Source organism: Komagataella phaffii, chromosome 2, assembly GCF_000027005.1.
Source record: "Komagataella phaffii GS115 chromosome 2, complete sequence".
NCBI classification, from domain to species: domain Eukaryota; kingdom Fungi; phylum Ascomycota; class Pichiomycetes; order Pichiales; family Pichiaceae; genus Komagataella; species Komagataella phaffii.
Window position 1 is genome coordinate 1,758,303 of NC_012964.1, and position 25,555 is coordinate 1,783,857.

Sequence of the window (25,555 nt, forward strand, 5' to 3'; positions counted from 1 at the left end):
CTGACATCGTTCTTAAATTAAAAATATGCTAAAAGTTTGCTGCAGCATTTGAAGTACCTCTATAGTTCGTAGAAGGGATTGGCATGTTACCAAAAGCCGAGATATCATCACCCGGACCTGCTTCAGAGGGTTCATGCTTGTTGTTGCGCCAAAACATTAGTGAGCCTAAGAAACCATTACTAGGACGCTGAACGTAGTGACCATCCGCGTCGACGTAGTCTGACTCCATATGGTTCTTTTTCGTGATGGAGTTTGGAGGCGAAGTGGAAGCATGCTTTCGACGCCACCACCATAACAGAACCACCAGTCCGAATATTACTGGGACCCCAACTCCCACTACCACTCCAATCACAATATTTCTGTCCTTCTCAGAGAAACCGGAGTTGTTGTCGGAAGAATTCTGGTTAACCGAAAGAGATGGTGATTCAGCGATAGTGGAACTGCTCGTGCTAGAAGTAGAACTTGACTCAGAGCTGGAACTAGAACTGGTAGTTGGGACCTCGGTACTGGAGGTTGTGTTGTCATTAGTTGTGGGATCTGTGGTTGGATCAGTTGAACCAGTATTAGTAGATGTTGTGGGTATAGTTGTAGAAGCTTCAGAGGTAGTGGGCTCTACCGTTGAGGTTGAAGAAGGAGTAACATTGGTGGAAGTTTCTGTTTCCTCTGTCTCCTCCTCAGTTGCAGTGGGTGTCTCATTAGTGTCATTAGAAAAGAAAGAAGAGGTGAACGCTGAGGACGTGGTAGTTTCCGACGACGATTCCGTGGAACTAGTGGGTAAGAAACTCGATTCAGTTGAGGACTGTGTGTCAGAAGTGAAATCATCACTAGAAGTCAAACTAATAGACGAAGAGTTCCCATCATCACGACGGAAAAAAGATGGATTGCGAGTATTCACACCAAGCTCATCGGCACAAGCAAACACGTTTGCAAATAATAGCCATAAAACCCAAACTGAACCCAGGATCATATTGCTTGTCCTTGAAGAAAAAAAAATCAGCGACTAAATATAGATCTAAAGATAGAACTAACTTCTCGCTCCTGTTTTTTTGGTGTAGATACTGGGTGCATCCGACATCCAATCCCTACCTAAGTAAGAGTTTCGTGCCTTAGATTTACTTTTCGGTTTCGGCTCCTTGGATCACACTACACTGCCCCTATGAGTTCTTCGCGAGCCAAAAGAAAAAAAAAAGAATTCAGCCAGTGTATCTGTTTTTCTCCTCTTTTGTTTCCTTGCACAGTGACATGAATCCTATTAAGGCTGTTGTGGTTCTCTTTGACCGTTACTTCTACAGTGAAAAACAGAGTGAATGCAGTGATCTGGACTTGCGTGTCAAACCCGACTGGAAACAGTTGCGGACAAGGATCAGAACTATGCCTACGTGTGACATATGTCATTATGCCTTTCTTTTGTCTGTTATGATGATATCCATAATAGTTTCTCCCGTGCACATATTATTCAAGCTAGTGGTCATAATAGGACTTGCCACTATCTTCATTGTCCCTCTGACGTCGCAGTTCTTTTGGTCGGCTCTCCCTATACTCACTTGGGTGGGCCTGTTTTTCAACATGCCATTTATTCCTGTTTGGATCAAACCTGCCATTACTGTTCAGTCATTACCTGCACTAGAGACAATACTTTATGGAGATAATCTTAGTGATATCTTGGCAGCTTCACCCAATGCTTTTCTGGATCTGTTGGCCTGGCTTCCATATGGTATTATTCACTTCGCTTTCCCGTTCATCCTGGCTGCATTGTTGTTTGTTTTTGGTCCACCCCGCTGTCTAAGGGCCTATGCATTTGCTTTTGGTTACATGAACCTGATCGGTGTCATTACTCAACTACTGTTCCCTGCTGCTCCACCGTGGTACAGATTACTTCACAACCTTGAACCCGCTAATTACTCAATGAACGGATCACCCGGAGGGCTAGGACGTATTGATCAATTGTTTGGTTTTGACATGTACACAACGACCTTTTCCAAGACGTCACCGATCATTTTTGGAGCTTTTCCCTCCTTACATTCAGGCTCTGCAGTCATGGAAGCTCTGTTTTTCAGTTACTTATTCCCTCGACTGTCTTGGGTAGCGTGTGCGTATGTTTCATGGCTGTGGTGGTCCACCATGTACCTTTCACACCATTACTTTATTGATCTTACAGGAGGCGCTGTCCTCTCGTTGACCATATTCACATATACCAAGTACCGTCATTTACCGATGCGCAGCCTAAAGTGCTGGTGCCGATGGTCATACACCTCTATCGAGAAGTTTGATGCTTACTCTTCGAATCCATTGCGAGGGAAAACATCTGCTGACGTCGTCATTGAGCTTGACGAATCTTTTTCATCATCGTCATCTTCTACTAATCTTAATTGGGTTTAAAAAAGTATTTTGCATACTTATTCTCTCTGTACATTATCTGTTGTATCATTATATCATAATAAAGTAATACACTCCATCCATACCAACCAAAAGCATGAATATCCCAAGTCGCGCATCCGCACGATTAGAAGCTAGTAATCACGAAAAAACATAATGTAAACCACTCTAGTCTCAACAAGTGTACCATGTCAGAAGTACTAAAAATAGATTATTCAAGGCAACCACAGCTCACTCTTTTGGAAGCCAACATATTACAGCAATACCAACGGCTAGCTTTGCTTTTACGAAGATTGTCTTCAGAAATAGCGAGAATCACTGCTCAACCAATGTCCCAACTAATTGATAATTTGTCAGGACTGGAAAAGAAATTGAGCCTTGTATCAACGTTGTTCAAAGGCGCCGTATACTCCTTGTTTTTGCAGCAGGAGAACAACGAACAGAGACAACACGAAAATCACGAAAACTACTAATTCAAATCTACTTACAAACAAGGAAACGAAACTGAATTTACACACTCAACTTGACAGCTTCATCGTTGATATAACTTTGGTAAGGCTTTAGGGCTTCAGCAACAGTTACCTTAACGAATTTTTCAGTTTGCTGAGGAGCACGACCAACAAAGGTCGATGGATCCAACAGTTTCTCAAGATCATCCCAGATCGGTTTGAAATATTCGGTATTCTTAATACGTTCGATCAGATCGTTGTCACCACCCTGTTCTTTAACTACAGCAGCAGCTTGGTGAGACAAGACACGAATTTCTTCGTGACAATCTTGACGGGAGCCACCGTTCTCGACCATGGCCATAATGATGTTCTCAGTTGCCATGAATGGGAGCTCTGACTTGATTCTGCGCTCAATCACTTTAGGGTAAACCACCAAACCAGATGTAATGTTCAACAGTGTTGACAGTAGAATGTCAGCGGTCAAGAAAGCTGAAGGAAGCGAGATACGACGAATGGCCGAATCGTCCAAAGTTCTCTCAAACCATTGCACAGCAGAGGTTTGAAAAACATCCTGGTACAGAGATCCCAAGTGCCTAGCCAAAGAGCAGACGCGCTCGGATCTCATTGGGTTTCGCTTGTAAGCCATAGCAGAAGAACCAATCTGTGACTTTTCGAACGGTTCCTCAATTTCTTTCAAGTTTGCTAACAAACGGATATCAGTAGCCATTTTGTGGGCAGTGGCACCCAAAGATGATAATGGAGCAACTGCATCAATATCAATCTTTCGGGAATATGTTTGACCAGTACAAGGATAAGCATGGTCAAATCCGAGCAACTCCACGATTTTTTCATCCAACTCGTCGACCTTATCATGGTTACCATGGAAAAGGGATAAGAAGGAGGCTTGAGTTCCAGTGGTTCCCTTAGCACCACGCAAACCAATGTCGTCTCTGGCACGTTGCATGTTACGCAAATCCCACAATAACTCCTGCAACCAAAGAGTAGAACGTTTCCCCACGGTGGTTAATTGAGCTGGTTGAAAGTGAGTCCAACCGAGAACAGGCAGATCCTTGTATTCAAGTGCAAATTTGGATAAACGGTCAATCACATTAACCAACTTGGGGATCAGTATGTCGTAAGCATCACGCAAAAAGATCAGATCTGCGTTGTCAGTGACATAACATGAAGTGGCTCCCAAGTGAATAATTCCAGCAGCTGCAGGGCACGTCTTACCGAAAGTGTGAACGTGGGCCATGACATCATGACGAACAATAGCCTCTTCCTTCTTTGCATCTTCAATTTCCTCGTCAGTGATCTCCAAATGTTTCTCCATCTCGGCGATGGCCTCATCAGTGATCATTTCAAGACCAACCTCCTTTTCAGCTTTGGCCAGAGTCAACCACAATTTTCTCCAGGTGGAAAAACGGTGACGTAAAGAGAAGATTTTAGACATCTCATCCGAGGCGTATCTGGAAGACAGTGGGGTAGCGTATTTATCGTTAGACATTGGTAGCGTAGTTCTTAGGGCGGACTGAACAAAGAGGAAAGAAGGAACTATTTATTTAGGCATCTCATCAATTTATTGCCTGACAGAGTCAGCTAATTGAGAGGGGTCGCGCAAGTTTAGTAGGAAGTCTTCTCAGTCAAACCCAGTGGGCCGACCAACCAAGCGCGATTCTGTCATGAAATTGATTCTGGTTGTTTCCTTCTCGTCCTCTTTTTACAATATACCCCGTCTTTTTTTTAGAGTTCGTTGTTAAATATCAGTCGAGAGTCTCCTGATGTCTGCGTTGAATCTTTCCAAGAATCCGATATACGACCATTGCTTTTCTCAAGATAGAAAAACTGTCGCCATCACCAAAGAAAATGATGTTTTGTTGTTCGATGTTTCCGGTGCTAAGCCATCTCTCATCACTACCTTAACACACCATGACAAACCAGTTACTGCGGTAGACATCTCCTCTGACGGAAAGATTGTTACATGCTCTCAGGATAGAAACGCCCTTGTATGGGAGCCTTCCGGTGATGGAAAGACATATAAACCGACTTTGGTATTGTTGCGAATTAACAGAGCCGCTACGTGTGCAAGATGGGCCCCCAACGGGAAAAAGTTTGCAGTAGGATCAAGTGATAGAGTGGTTGCTATATGCTACTATGAGGCAGAAAATGATTGGTGGATTTCAAAGCATCTAAAGAAACCTTTGCGTTCCACCATCTTATCCGTAGATTGGCACCCAAATAATGTTCTTTTGGCCTGTGGCTCTGCTGATGGACACGTAAGAGTGTTTTCTACATACATCAAATCTGTGGATTCGAAGCCTGACCCCTCGGTGTGGGGTGAACGCCTACCCTTTCAAACATTATGTGCCGATTATATCAGTAACTCTGGGGGTAGTTGGATTCATGACGTCTCCTTTTCACCAGGCGCTGAGTTTTTGGCATTTGTGTCACATGATGGGAACGTGAATATTGTTTATCCTTCTCCTCCTGTCGGCTCTGAACCTGGCGTGCCTGCTGCCTATTTTGAAGTCAGAACCCGTCATTTACCATTCAAATCGCTCACGTTCATCAATGACAATAAACTGGTGGCTGGTGGATTTGATGCCCACCCAGTAGTATTTGAGGGTTCTGAGCAAGGCTGGCAGCTCACCAAGTCCATTGATGATCCAACGGAAGCAAAGAAACATGTCCAGGAGGAGCAGTCTGCCATTGATCTTTTCAAATCAATGGATTTGAAGGGTAAATCAGGTTCTAAGTTTTCGGAGTCTCTTCCTACCATTCACCAAAATTCAATCACCAAAGTAAAACTCTACAGTCCAAACTCAATATCCACCTCAGGCAATGATGGTAAAGTTGTTGTCTTCAAAGTTTAGATTACGTAATTTAATAGGTACTGGGTTACACATCCAAACACCCAATCGGTATGTTAAGCAGGGCAATGTATTTCGATAAACCCTCCAGCAGCAATAGCAGTGGAGTTCATTTTGTAACAAGATTATAGGTCGTTCAATCTCAATGTCCGAGGCACAGTCAACAACTAACACACACTCTGAACGTAAGAGGAAGGTTCTAAGGAAAAAGCCTGAATCCAAAATGTCAGCAAAGCGTCATGTTTGGTTAGCAGGGCATATCCTGACTTTGGTGTTTGGTATTGCTTACGATGTATTGTACGTTACGCTGAGATCCCGTTCGACTTGGTTAGCTCCTCTGTTTTATCGAATTTCGTTGCTAGGAGTTCTTGCTTGCTACACATTAACAATTCTAACAGTTTTTGGTTCCAGAGCAATACCCTCATATTTTACGCTTTTAGCAACGGAGAATTTCAGATACCTGTTGGTTGCCATTATATGGTTTTTTAGCGGCAATTCACTGTTCAAGCTCTTACCATACACTTTAATTTCGATCCTGCACCTCGGTAAGTACTTCAAGCTTAATCCAATTCTCAGGTTAGAGCCTATTTTCAAGAAAATTATTGTGTACAATGAGCTCTACGTCATGTTAGTGATACTGGCGGATACATTTATGCTACGCGGTGATTCAGGGTTTGCCCTCGTGGGCTACATTATGATTTATTGGTTGCGTCTGCTCTACTCACCCCAGTCCAGACAGGTATTGTATTTCTTCATCATCAGATTGGATGGTTTGGTTAAGTCTCAAAAAAACAAGTACATGGTTAGCATTTGGGACAACTTTATTGACTACCTGAAAAGAAATCAGGACTACGACGCTGCATTCGTCGAGGAAGAAAACAAGACTGCTGAAACTTCAGCCCCCGTCACAAAAGAAAAAACAATAAATTCCGCTCATATGTCTAGTAAGGAACATCTGGTTAATTCAGTGATTTCTGGAGTATCAAAAGTTGGAGGAGGAATCTCAGGCGGTGTCAGTAAGGGGGTCGGAGCCCCAAAGAAGGTTCTTTCAATGGCAAGTTCAAAGATTCCTGGAAGGCGTGGGTCTGGTGGCTGAATGGGAAACTTGGTAGAAATTAGCATACTTCTCTACATACGACTAATAGGTTCGGTTCCTAATGAAAGTTTTCAGTGGTTTTGGTAAAATTTAGTTATCTTCATTAGTCTCAGAAGCAGAACTGAAATTTTTTTTTCATCATTAAACTTTCAGTCGGAACACAATGCCTACATACTTGCGAACATTGTGATCACTGAGTCTGGCTATGATGTTAGTAACGACAACCGGGGTATACTAATTGGTTGGACTAATCGTCAAATATTCAGATGGTGATGCATGTTTTTTTCCTTAGTACATGGTGAGTTCACAGGAAATCAAGTTTGTGAAAACGATTCATCATAATATCAACAATAAGCCTAGTATTGCAGTGCCACTTACTTTAACAAGCTCGTATATTAGGTAAAAAAGGTAAACTGAATAAAGAAAAAATGCATTGGGCAGGTGGATCATTAGAATTTCACAATCCGGGTAACTTTAGGAGGATCTTGAAATGTTAGGGTCAGAGAGGAAGCTATTCAACATGAAAGGTAAACGACTTCGATACTAAACACAGTAGGCTCTTTCGTAAGAGTCGAATTAGTTTGATTGATTTAAGGTGCTATTGGCTGAAACCTTCGATGAACTAATATACCAGCATTTAAACCTTGAAACTCAAGAAAACTGCAAACACACTCGACAAGGAAGACTATTCTCTACATTATCATACGTGGTAGTACTATATTATCAGATGTACACTAATTTACTCGGAAGCAGTAGCTCTAGTGTAGATCTGTTGCTTAGAGTGCAACAGAACTGGCTTGATGACACCGTCGTTCTCCAATTGTCTCAGAGCAACACGAGCCATAGAACCACCGATCTTTAGTCTGTCGACCAAAACGGAGACGGAAACGTATCTGTAAGTTGGAACCTCCTTCATGATTCTGTCGTACTTGTCCTGTTCCAGGATGACAGCATGTTGAGCCTTGTCCTTAACCTTTCCCTTGGACCACTTCTTCTTAGACTTCTTACTACCGGCCATGGCGGCAGCGGCCTTGGCTGCCTTGGATTGTTGAATCTTTGGTGGCATGCTAAAAGGGTTAGTATGACTGAAATAATCCTCGGAAAGCAGTGATGATAGTGAAAGAGAAAAAAAAGCACTCATTCGAAAACGGGAAAGAAAATGAATATCTAGCAACAAAGCACAGACAACAGGGAAACGGACTATTTCATAAATCTTGAGATCAAGTTTTAAATTCACTTGAGAGTTGGGTAATTGCCATGCTGAATCTTGAGTACCTTATTCTATTACAACTAATATTCGTCCATGAGGTCGTTTGACTCTCTATCCATTTCTGTCTCCCTGTACATGGCTCAGCAAGTAGCAGATACTATTTCAAATTTCAAATAGATAATCTTTTTTCAGCACACTAAACTTGTTAACTTACCTGTTCTTTAACCTGTGTACTAAGAAAAGTTGGTTCTGATTTTTTCTCTTTTTCTCTAGGGTGCGGGAGCCAACGCAAGGTAGTGTGAACGTCCCAAAATATCAAAGTCCTGCCAGTTTTTTAAAGTCATGTGACAAAATAGGACGGCGTTTTGCCTTTCTGATGATGCTTGTGCAGGGCTTAACCCTTTTCATTTGTTGACACCTGAGCGCGAACATAAACCTCCTATAAACATTTATCAAATCAAATAAACCTCAATTAAGAGTAAATGTCAGGAAAGAGGAGAGCTGGTTCCCAAATTCAAAGGGAAACTCTCGGGCACGACGATGACACATCGGACGAACAGTCATCGGGATTGCATAGGGCTTCAGCGGAAGTCTTATCCAAAAGGAAAATCTTAAAACCCAGAGGTATGTTGTCTTCTAAACAGTCCACAGGAATAAAGTTTTCGCATCCACCTGTACCTACAGTGAGCAGCACCAATTCCGCACCTTCTTTGGCTGATGATAACACGCACAAGATTGTAGCGTTAAACAATCAGTTTGTTGCCGCTATCGAGCAAGCCAGGTCTAGCGATCCAAGTGCTGATTTCACGCCCATTCTCACAAAGTATCTGGATTACTTGAAATCATTGAAAAACTCTCAATTGCTACCAAAATCTCAGTCAGAGGCACAGAAAACCAGTAAAGCAGAGCCAATTGACGTGGACTCTGACTCCGGCTCTGCGTCTGAAGATAGTAAACCTACTGAGGTCAAAATTCAAGGACCATCCTTCAGTCTGGAAACTGTTCCGACGGCTAAAAATTCCGTTTTCTCGTTTGGAAAAAAGAGTAAGCCTGAAATTGTCTTTAGTGATGATTCAGAAGAAGAAGTTAAGGTAGAAGGCCCATCGTTTACTCTATCTCAGCCTGTAGATAAATCCAAATTTACTGGCGTTTTCAAGTTTTCAGCTGAGGCATCAAAGGCCAAGGAAGACGCTGCAATTGAGCCACCATCCAAAACTGATGAAGAGAAACAGCCTTCCGCTTTTGAATCGCAACCAGATGTTAGTGCCAAGGGTGAGTTGACTGCCTCAAAGCCGCGTACATTAGCTTCATCCACTAATACTACCACTGACTCCGGACAAAAGCCTGTAGCATCTGGGTCAACAACTACAGATAAAGGAACGACCAAACCCTTCACATTTGGTACCACTGCTTCTGTTCCTGGCTCCTCTAAGCCTTTCACGTTCGGTTCTGCAGATACTGAAAATGGTGCCAAGAAGTTTACCTTTGGTACATCGGGCTCGACTGAGACAAGTGCTGCTGAAGAGAAACCCAAGCCTTTTACATTTGGATCTTCTTCTGTCACCGACAAAGCAGAATCTGATAGCTTGAAGCCTAAAGGTTTTACTTTTGGTTCAAACAATGAGAATGCTTCCAAGCCTTTCACATTTGGTGAAACTAAAACTGATTCTTCATCTTCCAAAACTTTTACTTTTGGATCTTCGAAACCTCTAGAACCTTCAAAACAGTCTGCTTTTACTTTTGGAGGTTCAGCATCCACTAAGGCAGCACCAACTTCATCCTTTGGATTCACGTTTTCAACTCCAAGCACGAATTCTGCAACTACAACTGCTACTACCAATACTCAGCCTGAGGCCAAAAATGCAGATGAGCAGGTTGAGGAAGTAGAGGTCAAGGGCGACTTTAAAAAAGTAGATCTGAAACCCATTGAAGCTAAAGAATCAAAAACTAATGAAACGACATTATACGAGAAAAGAGCCAAATTAATGCTATATGATCCTAGTAACACTGAATCTGTTTACACAAATAAAGGCGTCGGAGAACTAAGTATTAGGAAAAACAACGATACTGGAAAGGCAAGAATTGTTGTGGTCATTGACAATACTTTCAGGAAGCTTCTCAATACTGCTATCTTGGCGCAGTTCAAATACGAGAAGTTGGGAAAAGGTGACCTAGTCAAGGTGCCTACAATCAATTCCGATGGAAAATTGGAAACCTACGTTATTAAGGTAAAGACAGCTGCAGACGGTGAGAAACTACTGACAGAATTAAATAAAGCCAAAGAGAATGTATAATAAATGTATAATATATTGACATCAATGCAAAACGTTCCTGACTTTTGCTATAAATTCTTCTGTGGATCCAACGTCCATATATCTAAATCCTATGAGACTTTCTGTGGATAATCGTCTGGCGCATTCTTTGGGGTCAAAGATATGCTTATTCAAGTTTTTCAGGCAGTCAATACCTAAAACCTCGATGATTTCCTTCTTGGTTCCGAATAATTTGTAGTTGATTACGTTGAAAAGAGCCAACGTTGATCTCAAAAGAAAAGTTTCTCCTTCAAACAAGTAAACGTCCATCAATCTTTCACATACCTCCCTAGAAAGCTGACTTGTAAAGAATGTAGTACCAAGTAGTGGCAGATATTCCGATGGAGAAAGATTCACAATCTTGAAGTGGTTGTACAGTGAATTGTTGGTTTTGAACAACATCCTCTCAAAAGAGGCATAATGAGCCTGCAGGTAATCCGGATTCAGATTTTGAGTAATCGAATGCGGGTATGTCCTCGTAAACAGATTGATAGCAGCTGTAAGTGTTTTCTCCATACTGCCTATATTCTCAAATAACAAGGAAACCACCCCGGCCAAAACTTTAGTATCAACTGGCTTAAAACTGTGTTCTTCATAGTATAATAGAAATGCTGTGCAAATCAAAATAACAGACTTTTGTTCTGACTCTGGAATATCTAGGATAATATTGGAAAATAACCTATCATCCAATATAAGACGCTTCTTAGCCATTTCAATTAGTTGAGAGGTATTAGAAACACTAGACTTATTCCCAATCTGTTTAACCCATATGTCACGACGAATTGATTTTGGTATGCCTTTCCACCATAATTCCCTGATAATTGGAAGCTGTATCATGTGTTCATATTTGGGGAGAACGTAGTCCTTCCATATCTCTAAAGACTTTTTTCGTTCTCTTATAATTTTTTCATTCTGTTTCAATCGTTGCTGTTCCAGCAACTTTTCCTTTTGAGCAGATGCATATAGAATTTGCTCATACTCTCTCTGATGACACTCCATTTCATACTTGGATTTTGGAGGTAAATCTAGTTGTCTTGTGAATGTTTTATAGTTCAACGTTCTCTGAGAGTGAACGTGTGACTCCTTATGAGAGCCAACCAAATAATTGTGCTGTTGTTTCATTTTTTGTAGATAGAAGTTTCTTTGGGTGCTTTCTTCATTCTGAGCCATTAAGTTGCTACTATTAAAGGCGATAGTCAGAAACTTGGCGTCAGGGTCCATTCCCTCCAAGACTCTATCGTATTCCTGATCAATTTGGGAGAGCTCGGAGCAATTGGTGTTCAAGGAAAACAATGAGGACCTGTTAGAGTTGCATCTGGAAGAGTCTATAGATCGAGGTCTATTTGTGGGGTCTTCACTGGGAGTAGGCGGAAAAACAAGCAAATTTTCTTTTGATGTCAAACACTGCAATGATCTCGTCATTGGAACGTTGTAAACGATCATATTTTCTGGAATCTCATCCTCACTAAGGTCGTCGTTCACTTTGCCACAAGCCGAGTTCGTTTGTCGCAATTGGTTTTTGATAGCTTTGTTCATGATCTTCCGCCTAACTCTAAACTGCTGAGATTTGGTGAGGTTATTAAGTACCTTCGATTCGTCTATTATGGGTTCCGATCTACCAGCAAGCCTACCAATAGTCTTATACTTCTTGCCAAAAGGGCCGACGCTACTTTCATCTAGAGGTATCTCTTCAAAGGACTCGTTAATCACCTCCAACACAGCTTGCTTCACTGACATAACGTGCCAAGGAATCTAAAAATGGCAGAAAGAGGGAAAGGATTGACAGTTGGGATAAAAGATAATAAACGAATGTTGTGGATAGTTCTGCCAGAAGGAAATATCAATTTAATAAGGACGAACAGTCAAAAAGGCCCAGTTAAAGATGTGATATTGCGTGGATGTTCTGTCAACCTGCCTGTATCCAAAAATAAGACTCTCCTTCGTCTTCTGTTTTCGAAACGATGGTGGTGTTCGAATCTTATTTCCTACCTTCGACCGCGTTTCGCACATAAATCTAATCCTAAATAGGAAATTGTTTACACTTGATTATATAAGAGAAATATCTACAAAAAATATATACATATTGAGAAGATGGGTCAGTTAGTTCTATTTACAGTCGTCCTTCTTATTGGTAATTCTCTTGAAAGCATCGGATAAAAATGACTCGATTTTCTTTAGTCTTGATGGGTGATCTGAATCCTCGCCTTCAGCTGGTGGGGCTGAATTCTCGAAAGGCTTCCAGGATGGGTTAACCTTTTTGGCGGTGGTGTCGTTAAATGTATCAGCAAGAGCTTCTAAGAGAGCAGTCTGAGTTGCATTATCTGGACGTAGGACCTTGACATTGAACTGGACTTTGAGAGCTCCTCTATTGCTGAGGCTTCCATGAATTGGAACACCTTGTCCTGGAATGGAAACAGTTCTTCCATGTTGAGTTCCAATGGGTACTTTTAGCCTCAACTTAGTATCATCAAGGGTTGGAATCTCGACTTGACCTCCCAGTGCTGCTGTGGTCATAGGAATCTCACAATTATAAACGATGTCGTTTCCGTCTCTGGAGTACCTAGGGTCGGGCTTCACTCTCACTCTGATAATCAAATCTCCCTTGACAGTTCTAACATTTGGCCCTTTGGTTACGTTTGGAGCATCTCCAGCTCCGGATACTCGTAGCCTCGTTCCATCCCTGATTCCACATGGTAGTTTGACCTCTGTAGTCTTGGAAGACTGGCCCACCCCATTTCCGTGGCAGTGGCCACACTGGTCATCTTTGCTTATGGTCACTCCAGTTCCGCCACATGCATTACAAGTGGAGGACATCTGGAACCCTTGTAAGTAATGTACAGATGCACCAGATCCATTACATGTTGAACAGGTGGATTTCTTCCTTCCCTTCTTTAGCCCTGTACCTTCACATGTGTTACAACCATCGAGGACGTTGTAATTGACTGAAGCGTTAGTGCCAAAAATGGATTCTTTGAAAGAAATGGTCTTCAAAATTTCAACATCGTTACCTTGGTATTGCTCCATATACGCAGCTCCTCCAGCTCTTCTTCCTCCCTGTCTATTCGCACCGTTAAATGCATCTCCAAAAAGGTCCTCCAAATTGAAACTAAACCCTCCAGCTGCGTTTCCAAAAGGATTGCCTGCTCCAAAGGGGTTTCCACCAGCAAATGGGTTTCCTGGTCCACCTCTTCCACCGCTGCCACCCATGGGGTTACCATCAGAGTCAAACACCGTGCCAAATTGATCAAATTGTTGCTTTTTCTCTGTGTCACTCAAAATTTCGTATGCAGCTTGGATGTCATGAAATTTCTTCTCAGCCCCCTTCTCTTTATTGATATCTGGGTGATACTGTTTGGCTAGCTTATAGTACGCTTTTTTGATATCCGAAGTGCTTGCATTGCGGTCTACATTCAAAGTTTTATATGGATCCGAAATAAGTCGGGCTGCGGACCCGTGAAATCCTCTAGCCTGATACTTGCTTAAGGGGTGTCGCTGAAATGCGCATGAAAGCAATGGCTGCTTTGTTCGCAGCCATACGAGATGTGGCAATCTTCGATTCATCCCTTGTAAGAATCTTTGACTCATCTCGTGAAGTGTTCTTATAGTAATAAAGATAAGCTTCAAGCATTACGAATTTTCCAGAACATGAGCGTTAAATTATCCTGGGCACGACCATGGGAAGCTGAGAATGCTCGATGACGAATACTTTGAGAAAATGTCCTTTCCATTTGAAGGGCTTCGCGAGGGAGGCTCCACCTAACTTAGACTCAGATGCTAAAAAAAGGTATCCCTTAATCAGTGCTGTCTACTAAAATATACTAAAAGACAAACTACGTAGGTCGTCTTTGCGGAACCGTACAAATCTCCCCATTGCTCCTGGTGGTAAACCATCTAATATAGAGGCCAGATTCTTGGGAGTTTCAAAGGTTGAGAGAATAATATAAATAATTCTGACATGGCTACAAAATCTCATCAAAGGCCGAAGTCTATCAGTACATTTCAGGATCTTATTGACTCAATAAGAAAACACCTCGGTACCCCACGCCAACTTGAATCCAATGAAATAGACCACGTTTATCTTCAAGAGATACTGAAAGAGTACCATTCTAATGAAAAAGAATGGGAAAAATATGCCTTGAGTGACCCTTCAAAGAGCTATAGCCGAAACGGAGTGGAGAATATAAGCTGCAATGCTAACGTCTTGATTCTGGTCTGGCAGCCAGGAAAATCATCTTTCATTCATGATCATGCTAACGCTCATTGTGTCATGAAAATCTTGAAGGGTAGCCTTACTGAGAAATTGTACAAAGTCCAACCATTGGAGGAAGATGAAAACAATTTAGAGTGTTTCAAAGAAACAATTTTGCATACGAATCAGGTAGCGTATATTAACGATTCAATAGGGCTGCACAAAATGGTCAATGCAGATCCTAATGAAATTGCCGTTTCTCTGCATTTGTATACACCACCATATGCCCATCTTCATGGATGTTCTTTTTATGAGGAAAAAAACGGCAAGAGGCATCATGTTCTAATGAGTAAATTATACAGCTGGAAAGGTAAGAAGATCATTGGAATTAATGACAGTCGTGTAGGATAAATCTAACGTTAGTTGCTGACCCCACGCACCCAGAACTCGGTTTTGTCAGAACCATCAATACCATGTATTTTTTTCCACTTGTAGTTTATTTTGATGCTGAGTTCATACTTTTCCTTTTTGAGAAGCTCACATTTATCGAACAGTTTATCTCTAGCCACTTTGAGCTTTGCTAGTTGTTTCCCTTCTGGCGTGTTAAGGTAATTAGACCCAGAGGGCAAAAGGCTATCCACAAATTCTAACTCTCGTTCGATTTTGAGTATTTGATTTACTAACTCCTCATGTTTTTCCTGTAAACTTGACAGTTTTTGCTCTCCCAAACTTTCAACTCTATCGGAATCAATCTTAGTTGCAGTGAATTGCGACGAAAGGTTTCGGAATTGTAGCTTTGGTTCTATTATTTCTCTGTTTTTCTTCACTTCCAGGGCGATATTGGCCTCTTCGTCTACCAATTGCTCAGAAATCAGGCGACTATCCTTTGTCAAACCATCATGGTCCTTCTGATGATCAGCCTCCTCATTTTCATCATCAGTCCTTAATGCTAGTCCCTCAGCTGGAACCCTTTTCACATTATCAGCTAAAGATCCACTGAATGAGTCGTATTCCAGCTCCAAATGATTATAGGAACCTGGATTTAGGTCTTTGAAGGCCCCAGTAGAGCCATTCACTGGTGTCATAGTGACGTTTCCCGTTCCTTGCGTGAAGGAAGTAGTTTTAACTAAAGAAACACTTTGTATATCACCATCGTAGTCGTCTAAATCTTCATCCAAGTTTACCACAATATCTTTATTATCTGAGATAAAGGCAACATCCGAGTCTTTAGGGGGTTGTTCAATTGTATCTGTATTTGGAGAGTCCATAGGTGATAATGATTACTTTGAGGTTGGTGGACAAAACGCGTTTCTCTTTTGTCAATAGAGAGAAAATGAAACTGCATAAACAGTTGATCACGTTCGATGTCATGTGACCAACTCTAATGTCGTTCAAGCACCACATCATCACTCTTTCATTCCGATCAAAACTGACCATTACTAAAACCGATAAACACTGATAATGGAGAGACTAGACGTTGCTGCCCATTCCAAAAAGATCCAAGAGTATTATGACAAAGTTGTCCTTTCCAAAGACAACGTAACATATGCTGTTTTTACGTCGGAGAAAGCTACCCTGGTCCCCTCCACACTGGGTGATGGGGATATCACCGATTTTTTGCAGGAGTTTGAAGAGGGTAAGGTCCAATATGGGCTTGCCAAGGTCAATCCTCCTGGATCAGATGTGTACAAGTTGGTTTTACTGGGTTGGTGTCCAGATACAGCACCCTTCAAATCTCGTTCCTCGTTTGGTGCCAATTTTGGGGAGGTTGCAAAGATCATGCGTGGTTACCACGTTCAGATCACTGCCAGGGACTCTGATGATTTGGACGTCAAGGACATTTTAAAGACAGTTTCTGATGCTGCCGGTGCCAGATACTCCATCCAGTACACCTCCGGTAAGTCCTCAAACCCAAAGCCTAAGCCTCAATCGTTCAGAAAACCCGAGGAGGCCTCATCGGTGGTAAAGCCTAAAATTGCCCCTTCTATTCCCAAAAAGGCACCTGTCGTACCTTCTAAGAAAACACCGTCATCTTCAACCAATGATGAGGATGAGGACGATTGGGATGGAGAAAAAGAAGTTGAGGTAAGGGACTTTACTGAGAAACCATTGGAGAAGCCTGTTTCTTCATACAAACCTCACCCCAAGGTCGATCTCGATGCGATAAGAAAAGAGGGAAATAGAGAAGCACCGCTGTTAGTAAAGGAGCCCATCTCTGTGGTTAAGACTAAATCCGCTCCTTTCAAACCGGCACCTCCTGTGAAGACCCCTGTTTTTGGCACAAAAGCTCCCATAATCAGCGGTTTGCCTAAAAAGTCTGACAATGTAATTGGAGGATTATCTCGTAACTTTGGTGCTGAAAATGGGAAGACCCCTGCTCAACTGTGGGCTGAGAAGAAGGGAAAGTTTAAGAAAGCTGACTCTCCAGAGGAAGACGTCATAACTCAACTAAAGTCTTCCTCATTGGAAGATGAGCCTGATGCACCTAAGAGAGAGGAGGAGTCCGAACCAGAACCAGAACCAGAACCAGAATTTGAGTATGAGCAAGAGCAAGAGTCGGAACCAGAACCTGAAGCAGAGCAAGAGCCAGAACCAGAATCAGAGCCAGCACCAGAACTGGAGCCAGAGCAAGAACCGGAACCAGAATCAGAGCCTGAGTTAGAGCAAGAGCCCGAGGTTGAAAGTACGAAGACGCCCTCCACTACTCAAGCCACGGCTTTATACGACTATACTGCAGAAGAAGATAACGAAATTTCTATTACTGAAGGTGAGCTGATTGTTGAAATTGAAAAAGTTGATGAAGAATGGTGGATTGGTGTCAATTCCAAGGGAGAGAAAGGTCTCTTTGTAGCCAGCTATGTCAAAGAGGTATCCGTTGTACCATCCAACAAAAAACCTGTTCCTCCCCCTCCTGCTCCACGATCTCAGTCACCAAAACGTAAGATAGTGGTAGCTGAGTACGATTATGATGCTGCCGAAGACAATGAATTGACTTTCAAGGAAGGTGACAAGATAGAAGTCCTTGACCAGCCTGACGATGACTGGTGGCTGGGCCAAGTAGGCGGGCAAAAAGGGTTGTTTCCTTCTAATTATGTCTCCGCTTGAGTTGTATCTAAGTAATCCTTCACAAGTGAAACCCAAAAGTATACTGTAGCAGTCCCACGGGGATTAGTCTTGACACCCCTTCTAGCAATAATTCCACCATGCGAATTGAATGTGTCTATATAAACGGGAATTTTGATCCAATCTAGTTGGTTGAGGTGGTAATGTATTGTTTTCCTGTCTTCGTCAAATGGAATTTCAAACTCTTCAGTGAACAGTGGAACTTCTGAATCTCCATTGAAGTGTTCGTTGACGTACTGGATGGCTTTGGCAAAATCTCTAAAATTAAATCTTACAACATCATTGTTGTGTATAGAATTTGACGATTGAACTTTAACCGGGTTCTCTAAAAGGGGGGAACCTGAACTTTGACCATAATCAGACTCGGATTCAGATTGGGCTTCAGATTCGCCGTCAGATTCGGCGTTGAAGTCATTCAAATCCAAGTTATCACTACGAGCTTCGCCAAGCTTTTTATCTAATTGTAGAGTATCTTCCAGTATCGTTCCAACCATCTCAGAAATATGATTTTCTCTTCCTTCTGACTGGTGCATTTTCTGGTGGTCCTTCAAGCTTTTGTGATGCTTTGAATGCATGTGATCCGAGTTTCCATACAATACACTTCGAATCTTACTCCAAACTGTTTCTAAGTTATTGGAAGACAGCTGAAACCGAAGCCGTACGTAGCTTTGCAAAGTTCCAAAACACGTCGCAATAAAAACAACAGGAATCCAAAATGGTAGAATTACCATTATTACCATTAAAATAGCAGAGTATTGGATGACAGTCTCCAAGGTGTAGCCCTTTTTCAGCTCTTCAACCCGATACGAGTTTTGCAAATCTACTAATCTGGGTGCGGTAGGTTTATGAGAACCAATAGATACATGAGGCGTATCGTCAACGTATTTTAACTTGATTCCGCTCCACTTGCTAAATGGCGTAAACGTGGTAATATAGGAGGTATAGAATGCCACTGTCCTATCATTTCGTATGTTGGCAAGTAAAATTTTCTTCTGGAAAAGGTCCAATCCCTTGTAGTAAACATCCTCGGGATCAGCTAATTGGAGTAGCATATCAGAGTTATGCAGGAATAGGTCTCTTCCCGTCTGACCCAATACCGTGGAACCTAAAAAGTTTGCGGTGGATGATTTGATTGAACTATCCCAAAAACGAACGCCCATGTGTGGAGTGGCGAATGTTGTGAAAATCACTGGTTCTATCTTGTCAAATACTCCGAGTCGATATAACTCTCCGATACAGTAACGGGCAATCAAACCTCCCAAGGAGTAACCAACAAAACTTATTTTAGTGACTTTGATATCCTGCTCAGACAGCAATTCGATTTCTGAAAACAACGCCTCGATTACCTTGTTCCCACAGACCTCTATCCCATCATATGTCTTAAAGAAAGCGAAGTTGGAAGGTCTGAGAACGTGATAAGAGTCATCATCAAACGCATCTTTGATGGCCTGTTCAATTACTTGCAAATGATTGGGACCACCCCAAAGCCCATGAACTAACGCAAACAGATGAGTTTCAGACATAGCTTGTGTTTGGTTGGTGTTGGCGGAACAGTACGGGTTTGTGCCCCATATATACATCGCTTTTCTTGACATGTGATAACTAATCTCGAAAATATAAAGTTAACTATTTATGGCTGTGACTTGTGGACAAAAGAAAAGAGGAGATGAAAAATTCAGATGAGGTGAATAGAGTTTGGATGAGTCGTTGAATGTGTCATTCTCTTGAAAAAAAGTGAATCAGCCATAATAAGCGGTGAAAAAAAAACAGTTTTGGGGCGTCTTTACTTCAACTTTTGATGTCAGATCCTCTCGTATATGAAATTACTTTTCTTTCTCCTCTAGTTCTATTCTGCAAATAAATAGCTCTGGACGTTTTCTTCTTGTACACCCTCAGACTCTTCTTCTAAATCTAACCAAGTGACAGAGTCGAACGCAGGATTTTTCTTAGTTGTCTGGATAATATCGTCGATGGCACTTCTTACTACTAAGAGACAAATAGCATCAAACCCACCAGCACCAGGAACTACGCCCCCAAAGACTCCAGGAATATCGGAGCACTCATTTAGTAACTGAGTTTGGGAAGGCGGTTCGATGTCAGCACCAGTTTTCTCACCCATTATCCGTAATTGCTTTCTAATATGTTGAAATGAATTGATCACGTTCAAGAGAGGTTTGGATTCCAAAAAATTCCTGGAGTTATTATTCAACTTTGTAATGCTATTCGCAGAATGCAAAGACATGAAATGCAGCAGATCAGTATAGTTTGAACTTGTAGCTAGTTGATTTAAGCTTTCAATCAATGACATATTGGCTTCATCAAGTTTCTTCCACAACTCGTAAGATTCCTCTGGTTTATCTCGTCGCCATTGCAAAACTTTGGAAACCAACTTGGGAGTTTCTGAGCCACCCATGACATCACCCATCAACAATTTTATGCCTCCAGGGAGAGCACATTTTTCAGCCACCATTCTCCAGTCTTGAAGAACAACATCTTTTATTTGATGCTGTTCAAAAGCAACGCCATCGATTAGCATTGGATCAAACCTTCTGTAGACAATGGACCCAAAAGTAGCTGAAGCAACATCAAATCCGGAACCAATTTTTCCTTGTGCTTTACAATGGGCTATCTGGGCCAAGTTATGAATTGTTTTAAGATCTGTCATTGATTCTAGATCAATTTTGGAGAATTCTGCCAACAAAGCAGTGGTCAGGACCGTCACCAAACCAGCACTTGAACCTAATCCTGTCTTGGGAACCTTAGAAATATCTTTTTCATGGAAAAGAAACTTTCTTCCGTTTCTGCTGAATCTTACGACTGTGTCTTCCTGAGAATGATATTCAGGATCAGAGTAAATGGTAATATTAATGCAATGAAAAGTTGAAGGGCTCAGAAATGCAAACACCGCCTCCATGGTACTTTCAATAAATGGATTTCTTTTGCCTAAAGAGCTCAAAACTCCATCCTTATAAGTATAGGACCATTTTCCTTCGAATTGTGGAGATTGTACGAAAATGGTATTTGTTGGCCCAGTGGAATCTGAATCTATTGTAGCTCCCATTCTAGCAGACAAAGCGATCACAAACGAACTGTAGTTGGCATCAAGAACAAGGTAGCCACCAGCCAACAGGGCTTTGCTCGGAGCGCTGAAAGCTTTCATTAATGCTTCTTTCAAGGATTGACAACTTAGTACCGGATGGACACTTCACGACTAGTTTTCCCGAACCTAGAGTTGTATCTTGATCTGTCCACCGACCGTTGTGAGCGCGAAGCACACAAATATCGGCTGGTGCTTAACTTTCGTGAACAGTAAACTCCCCGGATTCTCTGCTTCCATAATCATCATGTCACAAGAAGAATTGTGGAAACAGACCAAGATAATTGGAATCATTGGCCTTGGTGACATGGGAATGATGTACGCAAGGAGGTTCACTGAAGCAGGGTGGAAGGTGATCGGATGTGATAGAGAAGAGAATTACCCTAAGCTTAAAGAGGAGATTAAAGACTTTCAGATAGTACAAAATGGCCATTATGTTTCAAGAATCAGTGACTATATCATATATTCAGTCGAGGCTGAGCACATTGACAAGATAGTAGCAATGTATGGCCCGTCTACCAAATTGAACGCCATTGTCGGCGGCCAGACATCTTGCAAGTATCAAGAGATTCGAAGTTTTGAGCGTCACTTACCACCTGATGTGGAGATAATCAGTGTACATTCGTTGCATGGACCAAAAGTTGATACTACTGGCCAACCACTGGTAATCATTCAACACCGCTCTAGCGATGAGAGTCAACAATTTGTTAACCTGTTGATGTCTTGCTTAAAATCCAAGCTTGTGTATCTTACTTGCGAGGAACACGATAAGATAACTGCGGACACACAAGCAGTTACCCATGCCGCTTTTCTCAGTATGGGTGTAGCATGGCATGCTAGTAATCAATATCCCTGGGAGGTTCCAAAATGGATAGGCGGTATTGAGAATGCTAAAATTAATATCTCCCTAAGAATCTACTCTAATAAGTGGCATGTGTATGCTGGATTGGCTATCACCAACCCCTCAGCTCACGCTCAGATATTGAGATATGCCACATCATGCTCTGATCTCTTCACACTCATGATCCAAGGAAAAGATAAGGAGCTTCGAGAGAGGATATACACGGCTAAACAAAAGGTGTTTGGACACCTGGGAGAGAAGCACCAGCTCCTATTAGACGATAACATACTTCAGCAATTTTCATTGAGCAAGGAGCCTCCAGAAGGCAAGCAACCCAATTCACACTTATCTCTTCTGGCGATTGTGGATAGTTGGAGCATGCTCAACATAGTTCCTTATGACCACATGATCTGCTCCACGCCAGTGTTTCGAACATTTTTGGGAGTTACTGAGTACCTATTTTGTACTCCAAATCTACTAGATGAGGCTTTGGATTGTGCTATAACCAATACAGAATTCCGTCATGATGACTTGGAGTTTATTATTGCTGCTAGAAACTGGTCGCAGATCGTCTCCAATGGAGATTTTAGCGGATATAAGAGAGAATTTGAAAAGACTCAGGAATTTTTCAAGCCAATGTTACCTGAAGCCAATCGTTTGGGCAATGAAATGGCCAAGAAGATTCTAGAGAGAGCCCAATAGAGAAATGGCTTTTTGATCTCTTTCTTGGACAGAGCACAATTTTTTTTGACTTTTGCCCCCCCCCCCCCATGTTCTACCACCCCCGCCCAGGTAGATTACCTTCGAGAAAGATAATATTTTGTCTCATCTTTTCGCTGGCATCTCCAGTTATACTACAACTCAACCTACTTCACTTCATTGATCATCTTCAATCAATTCTCCACGAAATGGGAAACGTGTTCAGTGGCATTTTTGGAAAGCTCTGGGGTGTCAATAAGGAGATTCGAATTCTTTTATTGGGATTGGATGGTGCTGGAAAGACAACTATTCTTTACATGTTGCAAATGGGGGAAGTAATAAAAACAAAACCTACTATTGGCTTCAATGTAGAAACACTAAAATATAAAAATATATCGATCAATATGTGGGATTTAGGAGGTCAAACCAGTATTAGACCTTACTGGAGATGTTACTATGCGGACACAGCGGCTGTTATTTTCGTGGTTGATTCCACCGACAAAGAGAGATTAGAAACAGCTAGGGATGAACTACATACAATGCTGAAGGAAGAAGAACTTTCTGACAGCGCCCTATTAGTTTTTGCAAATAAACAAGATCAAGCTGGTGCTCTAGGAGCCTCGGAAGTCTCCAAAGCTTTGAATTTGGTTGCATTGAAAGATCGAAGTTGGAGTATCGTGGCAAGTAGTGCGATCAAGGGTGAAGGTTTGACCGAAGGTTTAGACTGGCTGATAGATGTCATAAAGGAGGAGCAGATGTAGAGTATATATGAAACGGTATGTTATAAAAGATTTATTAATTGCCCGTCTCGAGTAGTTTTATGTAGATGGTTCTTTCGGAGCATGGATCAACTAAATAGCCCTTCCTACATGCTCGCGATTATATCCACACGCTCCCACCAGCCTTCGGTAGATCGTTCCCTACCAGTCACTTGTTGATCATCGGTTGCTCTCTACTTTAGTTCTGCTATTCAAATCGTTCATTCCACAAATGAACCGACTAAGAATTTCGTTAAATCCTTCAAGGAATGCGTTCAGGCGATTTGGATTGATTTTGGGTAGCTCAACAGCGTTGGTTTACTACTCCAATCAACATTACAAAAATGATTCTCCATTATACAAAGGTCTCTTCAAAAACGATCAGTTGCTATCAAATAGGCACCTATTGAAGGCAGACAAGGATTCTGACACTCTTGAAAGAGGATTGTTTGACGCTTCTATGAAAGAACTTGAAGAGCAGAACCGTAAAGTTAGAGCGCAACAGATGAAGCGTTTTGGGTGGTTAACCAAGCTTAAGTTTTTTCTGGTGGATTACGTTTGGGAACCGTTGGTTACTGTGGGACGACTAATAGAACTGACCATTCTTTTTTCTCCTATTCTTTTGTTAAGGCCAATTGTTTGGTTTGGGCATCGACGACATGATCGTAGCAATGAAAAATCCGGAGCAATCTTATGGTACAAGTATATCAAGTTTTCAGCCGAACTCGCAGGTCCTTCTTTTATCAAATTAGGACAATGGGCAGCATCTAGGACAGATATATTCCCTGAGGAACTATGTAATGAATTAGGAAAGTTGCATGCTAATGCCCGTCCTCACCCACTTCATCAGACAAAGCGTATTTTAGAGAAAACTTTTGGGCTTCCATTTGATCACATTTTTGACCACTTTGACGAGGTCCCTTTGGGCTGTGGAGCTATAGCACAAGTGTATCGTGGGAAGCTTAACTCTCAAGTTTTGGAAGATAACAAGGTGACCGAAGACGAACAGTATTTTGAGTTAAGTACAACCGACAGCAAAGGATTAAGGTCAGCAACCAGCTTTGAAAACCATCACCCAACTAATCCATGGGTCGCCGTTAAGGTGATACATCCAGGCGTAGAAATGAAAGTACACCGAGATCTAAAAATTATGAACGTTTTTGCAAACATTATCAACTATATGCCTACAATGGAGTGGTTAAGTTTACCCGATGAGGTTGAACAATTTTCCATACTGATGCGTATCCAGTTAGATCTGCGCATAGAAGGGATAAATCTGAAATACTTCCAAGCAAAGTTTGCTGGTAGAGAAAGCGTCAAGTTCCCGAACTCGTATATGAAGTTCAGTGGGAGAGAAGTTCTAGTAGAGGAGTATATGCAAGGTGTATCCATGCAGAAATTGCTGAAATGTAAGTCCACTTTTGGAAAAGGCATCACCAAAGAGACTAGTGACAAGCTTCTTGATGCCTTTTTACAAATGCTGATCTTGGATAACTTTGTTCATGCTGACCTTCATCCAGGGAACATAATGGTGAGATTCTACCAGGCTGGCGAGCATCAGATTCATCCAAAAAAATACTCAACGGAGGAGGAAATTGATCAACTTTCTGTACAGCTGAACAAACTATCAATACCAGAGCTTGAAGACCGATTAGAGACGCTCCATAAAGAGGGTTATCATCCCGAAGTTTGCTTCATTGATACAGGATTGGTAACAGAACTTAATGAAACAGATAGAATAAATTTCATTGAACTATTTAATGCCCTCAGCGAATTCGATGGATACAAGGCCGGCGAACTGATGATTGAACGATCACGAACCCCAGAAACTGCAATAAATAAAGAAATATTTGCTCTCAAAGTTGAAAAGTTGGTAGACAGAATACGAGAACGAACTTTCACATTAGGTAGTGTATCAATTGGGGACTTGCTGGACCAAGTCCTCGGCATGGTACGACAACATCATGTTAGAATGGAAGGAGATTTTGTCACCGTTATTGTGGCAATTCTTTTACTTGAAGGAATTGGAAGACAGTTGGATCCAGAACTTGATCTATTTGCCAGGTATGTATATGGTTGGACCCTTGGATTTCCTACCTATTAGACTAACCCGTTAGCTCTCTACCAGTTCTAAGAAAACTAGGTTTCAAAGATGGTAAAATGATACTTAAGAACAAGAACACGGTATCTATGGTTAAAGTCTGGCTAGTCTTTGAAGTGCGACAGTTTATACACGCTTCGGTTCAAGATGTAAGTACAAAATTATTCCCGAAAAAAGTTGACCCTGTTACTAACGATAATAAGATCTACAACCTTGTTAAATCTGACGGATTATCTCCCAACTATTAGACGGCAATTTAGCTAGACGAAGCAGTTATTATAGATCATAGTAGATTACTCAAGATTAGCTCAGATCGGATCGCGGAGACACAACACATGCTAACGGCTACCGATTACGTAAGCGACATTATCCAGCCCCACATGCTTCTCACGTGCTCTTCTCTATGCAAGAATATAAACCCCAAACCCCAAGGC

General features: G+C 41.8%; 17 protein-coding genes across 17 annotated transcripts; 9 read left to right on the top strand and 8 right to left on the bottom strand.

Moving 5' to 3' along the window:
• Positions 1–28: 28 nt before the first annotated feature.
• PAS_chr2-2_0331 (Hypothetical protein) lies at positions 29–967 on the bottom strand (the record flags this gene model as incomplete). Its single annotated transcript, XM_002491810.1, has 1 exon — positions 29–967. One exon carries the CDS (start codon positions 965–967, stop codon positions 29–31), a length of 939 nt encoding a protein of 312 aa, XP_002491855.1.
• Positions 968–1,242: 275 nt separating this feature from the next.
• Positions 1,243–2,379, top strand: PAS_chr2-2_0330 (Phosphatidylinositol:ceramide phosphoinositol transferase (IPC synthase); the record flags this gene model as incomplete). Its single annotated transcript, XM_002491811.1, has 1 exon — positions 1,243–2,379. The coding sequence occupies one exon, from the start codon at positions 1,243–1,245 to the stop codon at positions 2,377–2,379; it is 1,137 nt and encodes a 378-aa protein (XP_002491856.1).
• Positions 2,380–2,886: 507 nt separating this feature from the next.
• Positions 2,887–4,332, bottom strand: PAS_chr2-2_0329 (Adenylosuccinate lyase, catalyzes two steps in the 'de novo' purine nucleotide biosynthetic pathway; the record flags this gene model as incomplete). The annotated part of the gene is made up of 1 exon (XM_002491812.1): positions 2,887–4,332. The coding sequence occupies one exon, from the start codon at positions 4,330–4,332 to the stop codon at positions 2,887–2,889; it is 1,446 nt and encodes a 481-aa protein (XP_002491857.1).
• Positions 4,333–4,606: 274 nt separating this feature from the next.
• Positions 4,607–5,698, top strand: PAS_chr2-2_0328 (Subunit of the ARP2/3 complex; the record flags this gene model as incomplete). Its single annotated transcript, XM_002491813.1, has 1 exon — positions 4,607–5,698. The coding sequence occupies one exon, from the start codon at positions 4,607–4,609 to the stop codon at positions 5,696–5,698; it is 1,092 nt and encodes a 363-aa protein (XP_002491858.1).
• Positions 5,699–5,840: 142 nt separating this feature from the next.
• Positions 5,841–6,791, top strand: PAS_chr2-2_0327 (uncharacterized protein; the record flags this gene model as incomplete). Its single annotated transcript, XM_002491814.1, has 1 exon — positions 5,841–6,791. The coding sequence occupies one exon, from the start codon at positions 5,841–5,843 to the stop codon at positions 6,789–6,791; it is 951 nt and encodes a 316-aa protein (XP_002491859.1).
• Positions 6,792–7,530: 739 nt separating this feature from the next.
• PAS_chr2-2_0326 (40S ribosomal protein S25) lies at positions 7,531–7,857 on the bottom strand (the record flags this gene model as incomplete). The annotated part of the gene is made up of 1 exon (XM_002491815.1): positions 7,531–7,857. One exon carries the CDS (start codon positions 7,855–7,857, stop codon positions 7,531–7,533), a length of 327 nt encoding a protein of 108 aa, XP_002491860.1.
• Positions 7,858–8,483: 626 nt separating this feature from the next.
• PAS_chr2-2_0325 (Nucleoporin involved in nucleocytoplasmic transport) lies at positions 8,484–10,295 on the top strand (the record flags this gene model as incomplete). The annotated part of the gene is made up of 1 exon (XM_002491816.1): positions 8,484–10,295. One exon carries the CDS (start codon positions 8,484–8,486, stop codon positions 10,293–10,295), a length of 1,812 nt encoding a protein of 603 aa, XP_002491861.1.
• A 21-nt stretch (positions 10,296–10,316) lies between these two features.
• Positions 10,317–12,050, bottom strand: PAS_chr2-2_0324 (Hypothetical protein; the record flags this gene model as incomplete). The annotated part of the gene is made up of 1 exon (XM_002491817.1): positions 10,317–12,050. The coding sequence occupies one exon, from the start codon at positions 12,048–12,050 to the stop codon at positions 10,317–10,319; it is 1,734 nt and encodes a 577-aa protein (XP_002491862.1).
• Positions 12,051–12,419: 369 nt separating this feature from the next.
• PAS_chr2-2_0323 (Co-chaperone that stimulates the ATPase activity of the HSP70 protein Ssc1p) lies at positions 12,420–13,898 on the bottom strand (the record flags this gene model as incomplete). The annotated part of the gene is made up of 1 exon (XM_002491818.1): positions 12,420–13,898. The coding sequence occupies one exon, from the start codon at positions 13,896–13,898 to the stop codon at positions 12,420–12,422; it is 1,479 nt and encodes a 492-aa protein (XP_002491863.1).
• A 370-nt stretch (positions 13,899–14,268) lies between these two features.
• On the top strand, positions 14,269–14,913 carry PAS_chr2-2_0322 (Hypothetical protein; the record flags this gene model as incomplete). The annotated part of the gene is made up of 1 exon (XM_002491819.1): positions 14,269–14,913. One exon carries the CDS (start codon positions 14,269–14,271, stop codon positions 14,911–14,913), a length of 645 nt encoding a protein of 214 aa, XP_002491864.1.
• Positions 14,914–14,921: 8 nt separating this feature from the next.
• On the bottom strand, positions 14,922–15,770 carry PAS_chr2-2_0321 (Hypothetical protein; the record flags this gene model as incomplete). Its single annotated transcript, XM_002491820.1, has 1 exon — positions 14,922–15,770. One exon carries the CDS (start codon positions 15,768–15,770, stop codon positions 14,922–14,924), a length of 849 nt encoding a protein of 282 aa, XP_002491865.1.
• Positions 15,771–15,963: 193 nt separating this feature from the next.
• Positions 15,964–17,607, top strand: PAS_chr2-2_0320 (Actin-binding protein of the cortical actin cytoskeleton; the record flags this gene model as incomplete). The annotated part of the gene is made up of 1 exon (XM_002491821.1): positions 15,964–17,607. The coding sequence occupies one exon, from the start codon at positions 15,964–15,966 to the stop codon at positions 17,605–17,607; it is 1,644 nt and encodes a 547-aa protein (XP_002491866.1).
• PAS_chr2-2_0319 (Hypothetical protein) lies at positions 17,592–19,220 on the bottom strand (the record flags this gene model as incomplete). The annotated part of the gene is made up of 1 exon (XM_002491822.1): positions 17,592–19,220. One exon carries the CDS (start codon positions 19,218–19,220, stop codon positions 17,592–17,594), a length of 1,629 nt encoding a protein of 542 aa, XP_002491867.1.
• Positions 19,221–19,471: 251 nt separating this feature from the next.
• Positions 19,472–20,785, bottom strand: PAS_chr2-2_0318 (Phosphomevalonate kinase, an essential cytosolic enzyme; the record flags this gene model as incomplete). The annotated part of the gene is made up of 1 exon (XM_002491823.1): positions 19,472–20,785. The coding sequence occupies one exon, from the start codon at positions 20,783–20,785 to the stop codon at positions 19,472–19,474; it is 1,314 nt and encodes a 437-aa protein (XP_002491868.1).
• Positions 20,786–20,969: 184 nt separating this feature from the next.
• Positions 20,970–22,265, top strand: PAS_chr2-2_0317 (Prephenate dehydrogenase involved in tyrosine biosynthesis; the record flags this gene model as incomplete). Its single annotated transcript, XM_002491824.1, has 1 exon — positions 20,970–22,265. One exon carries the CDS (start codon positions 20,970–20,972, stop codon positions 22,263–22,265), a length of 1,296 nt encoding a protein of 431 aa, XP_002491869.1.
• A 206-nt stretch (positions 22,266–22,471) lies between these two features.
• PAS_chr2-2_0316 (Soluble GTPase with a role in regulation of membrane traffic) lies at positions 22,472–23,023 on the top strand (the record flags this gene model as incomplete). Its single annotated transcript, XM_002491825.1, has 1 exon — positions 22,472–23,023. One exon carries the CDS (start codon positions 22,472–22,474, stop codon positions 23,021–23,023), a length of 552 nt encoding a protein of 183 aa, XP_002491870.1.
• Positions 23,024–23,252: 229 nt separating this feature from the next.
• Positions 23,253–25,124, top strand: PAS_chr2-2_0315 (uncharacterized protein; the record flags this gene model as incomplete). Its single annotated transcript, XM_002491826.1, has 1 exon — positions 23,253–25,124. The coding sequence occupies one exon, from the start codon at positions 23,253–23,255 to the stop codon at positions 25,122–25,124; it is 1,872 nt and encodes a 623-aa protein (XP_002491871.1).
• Between the last annotated feature and the right edge of the window lie 431 nt (positions 25,125–25,555).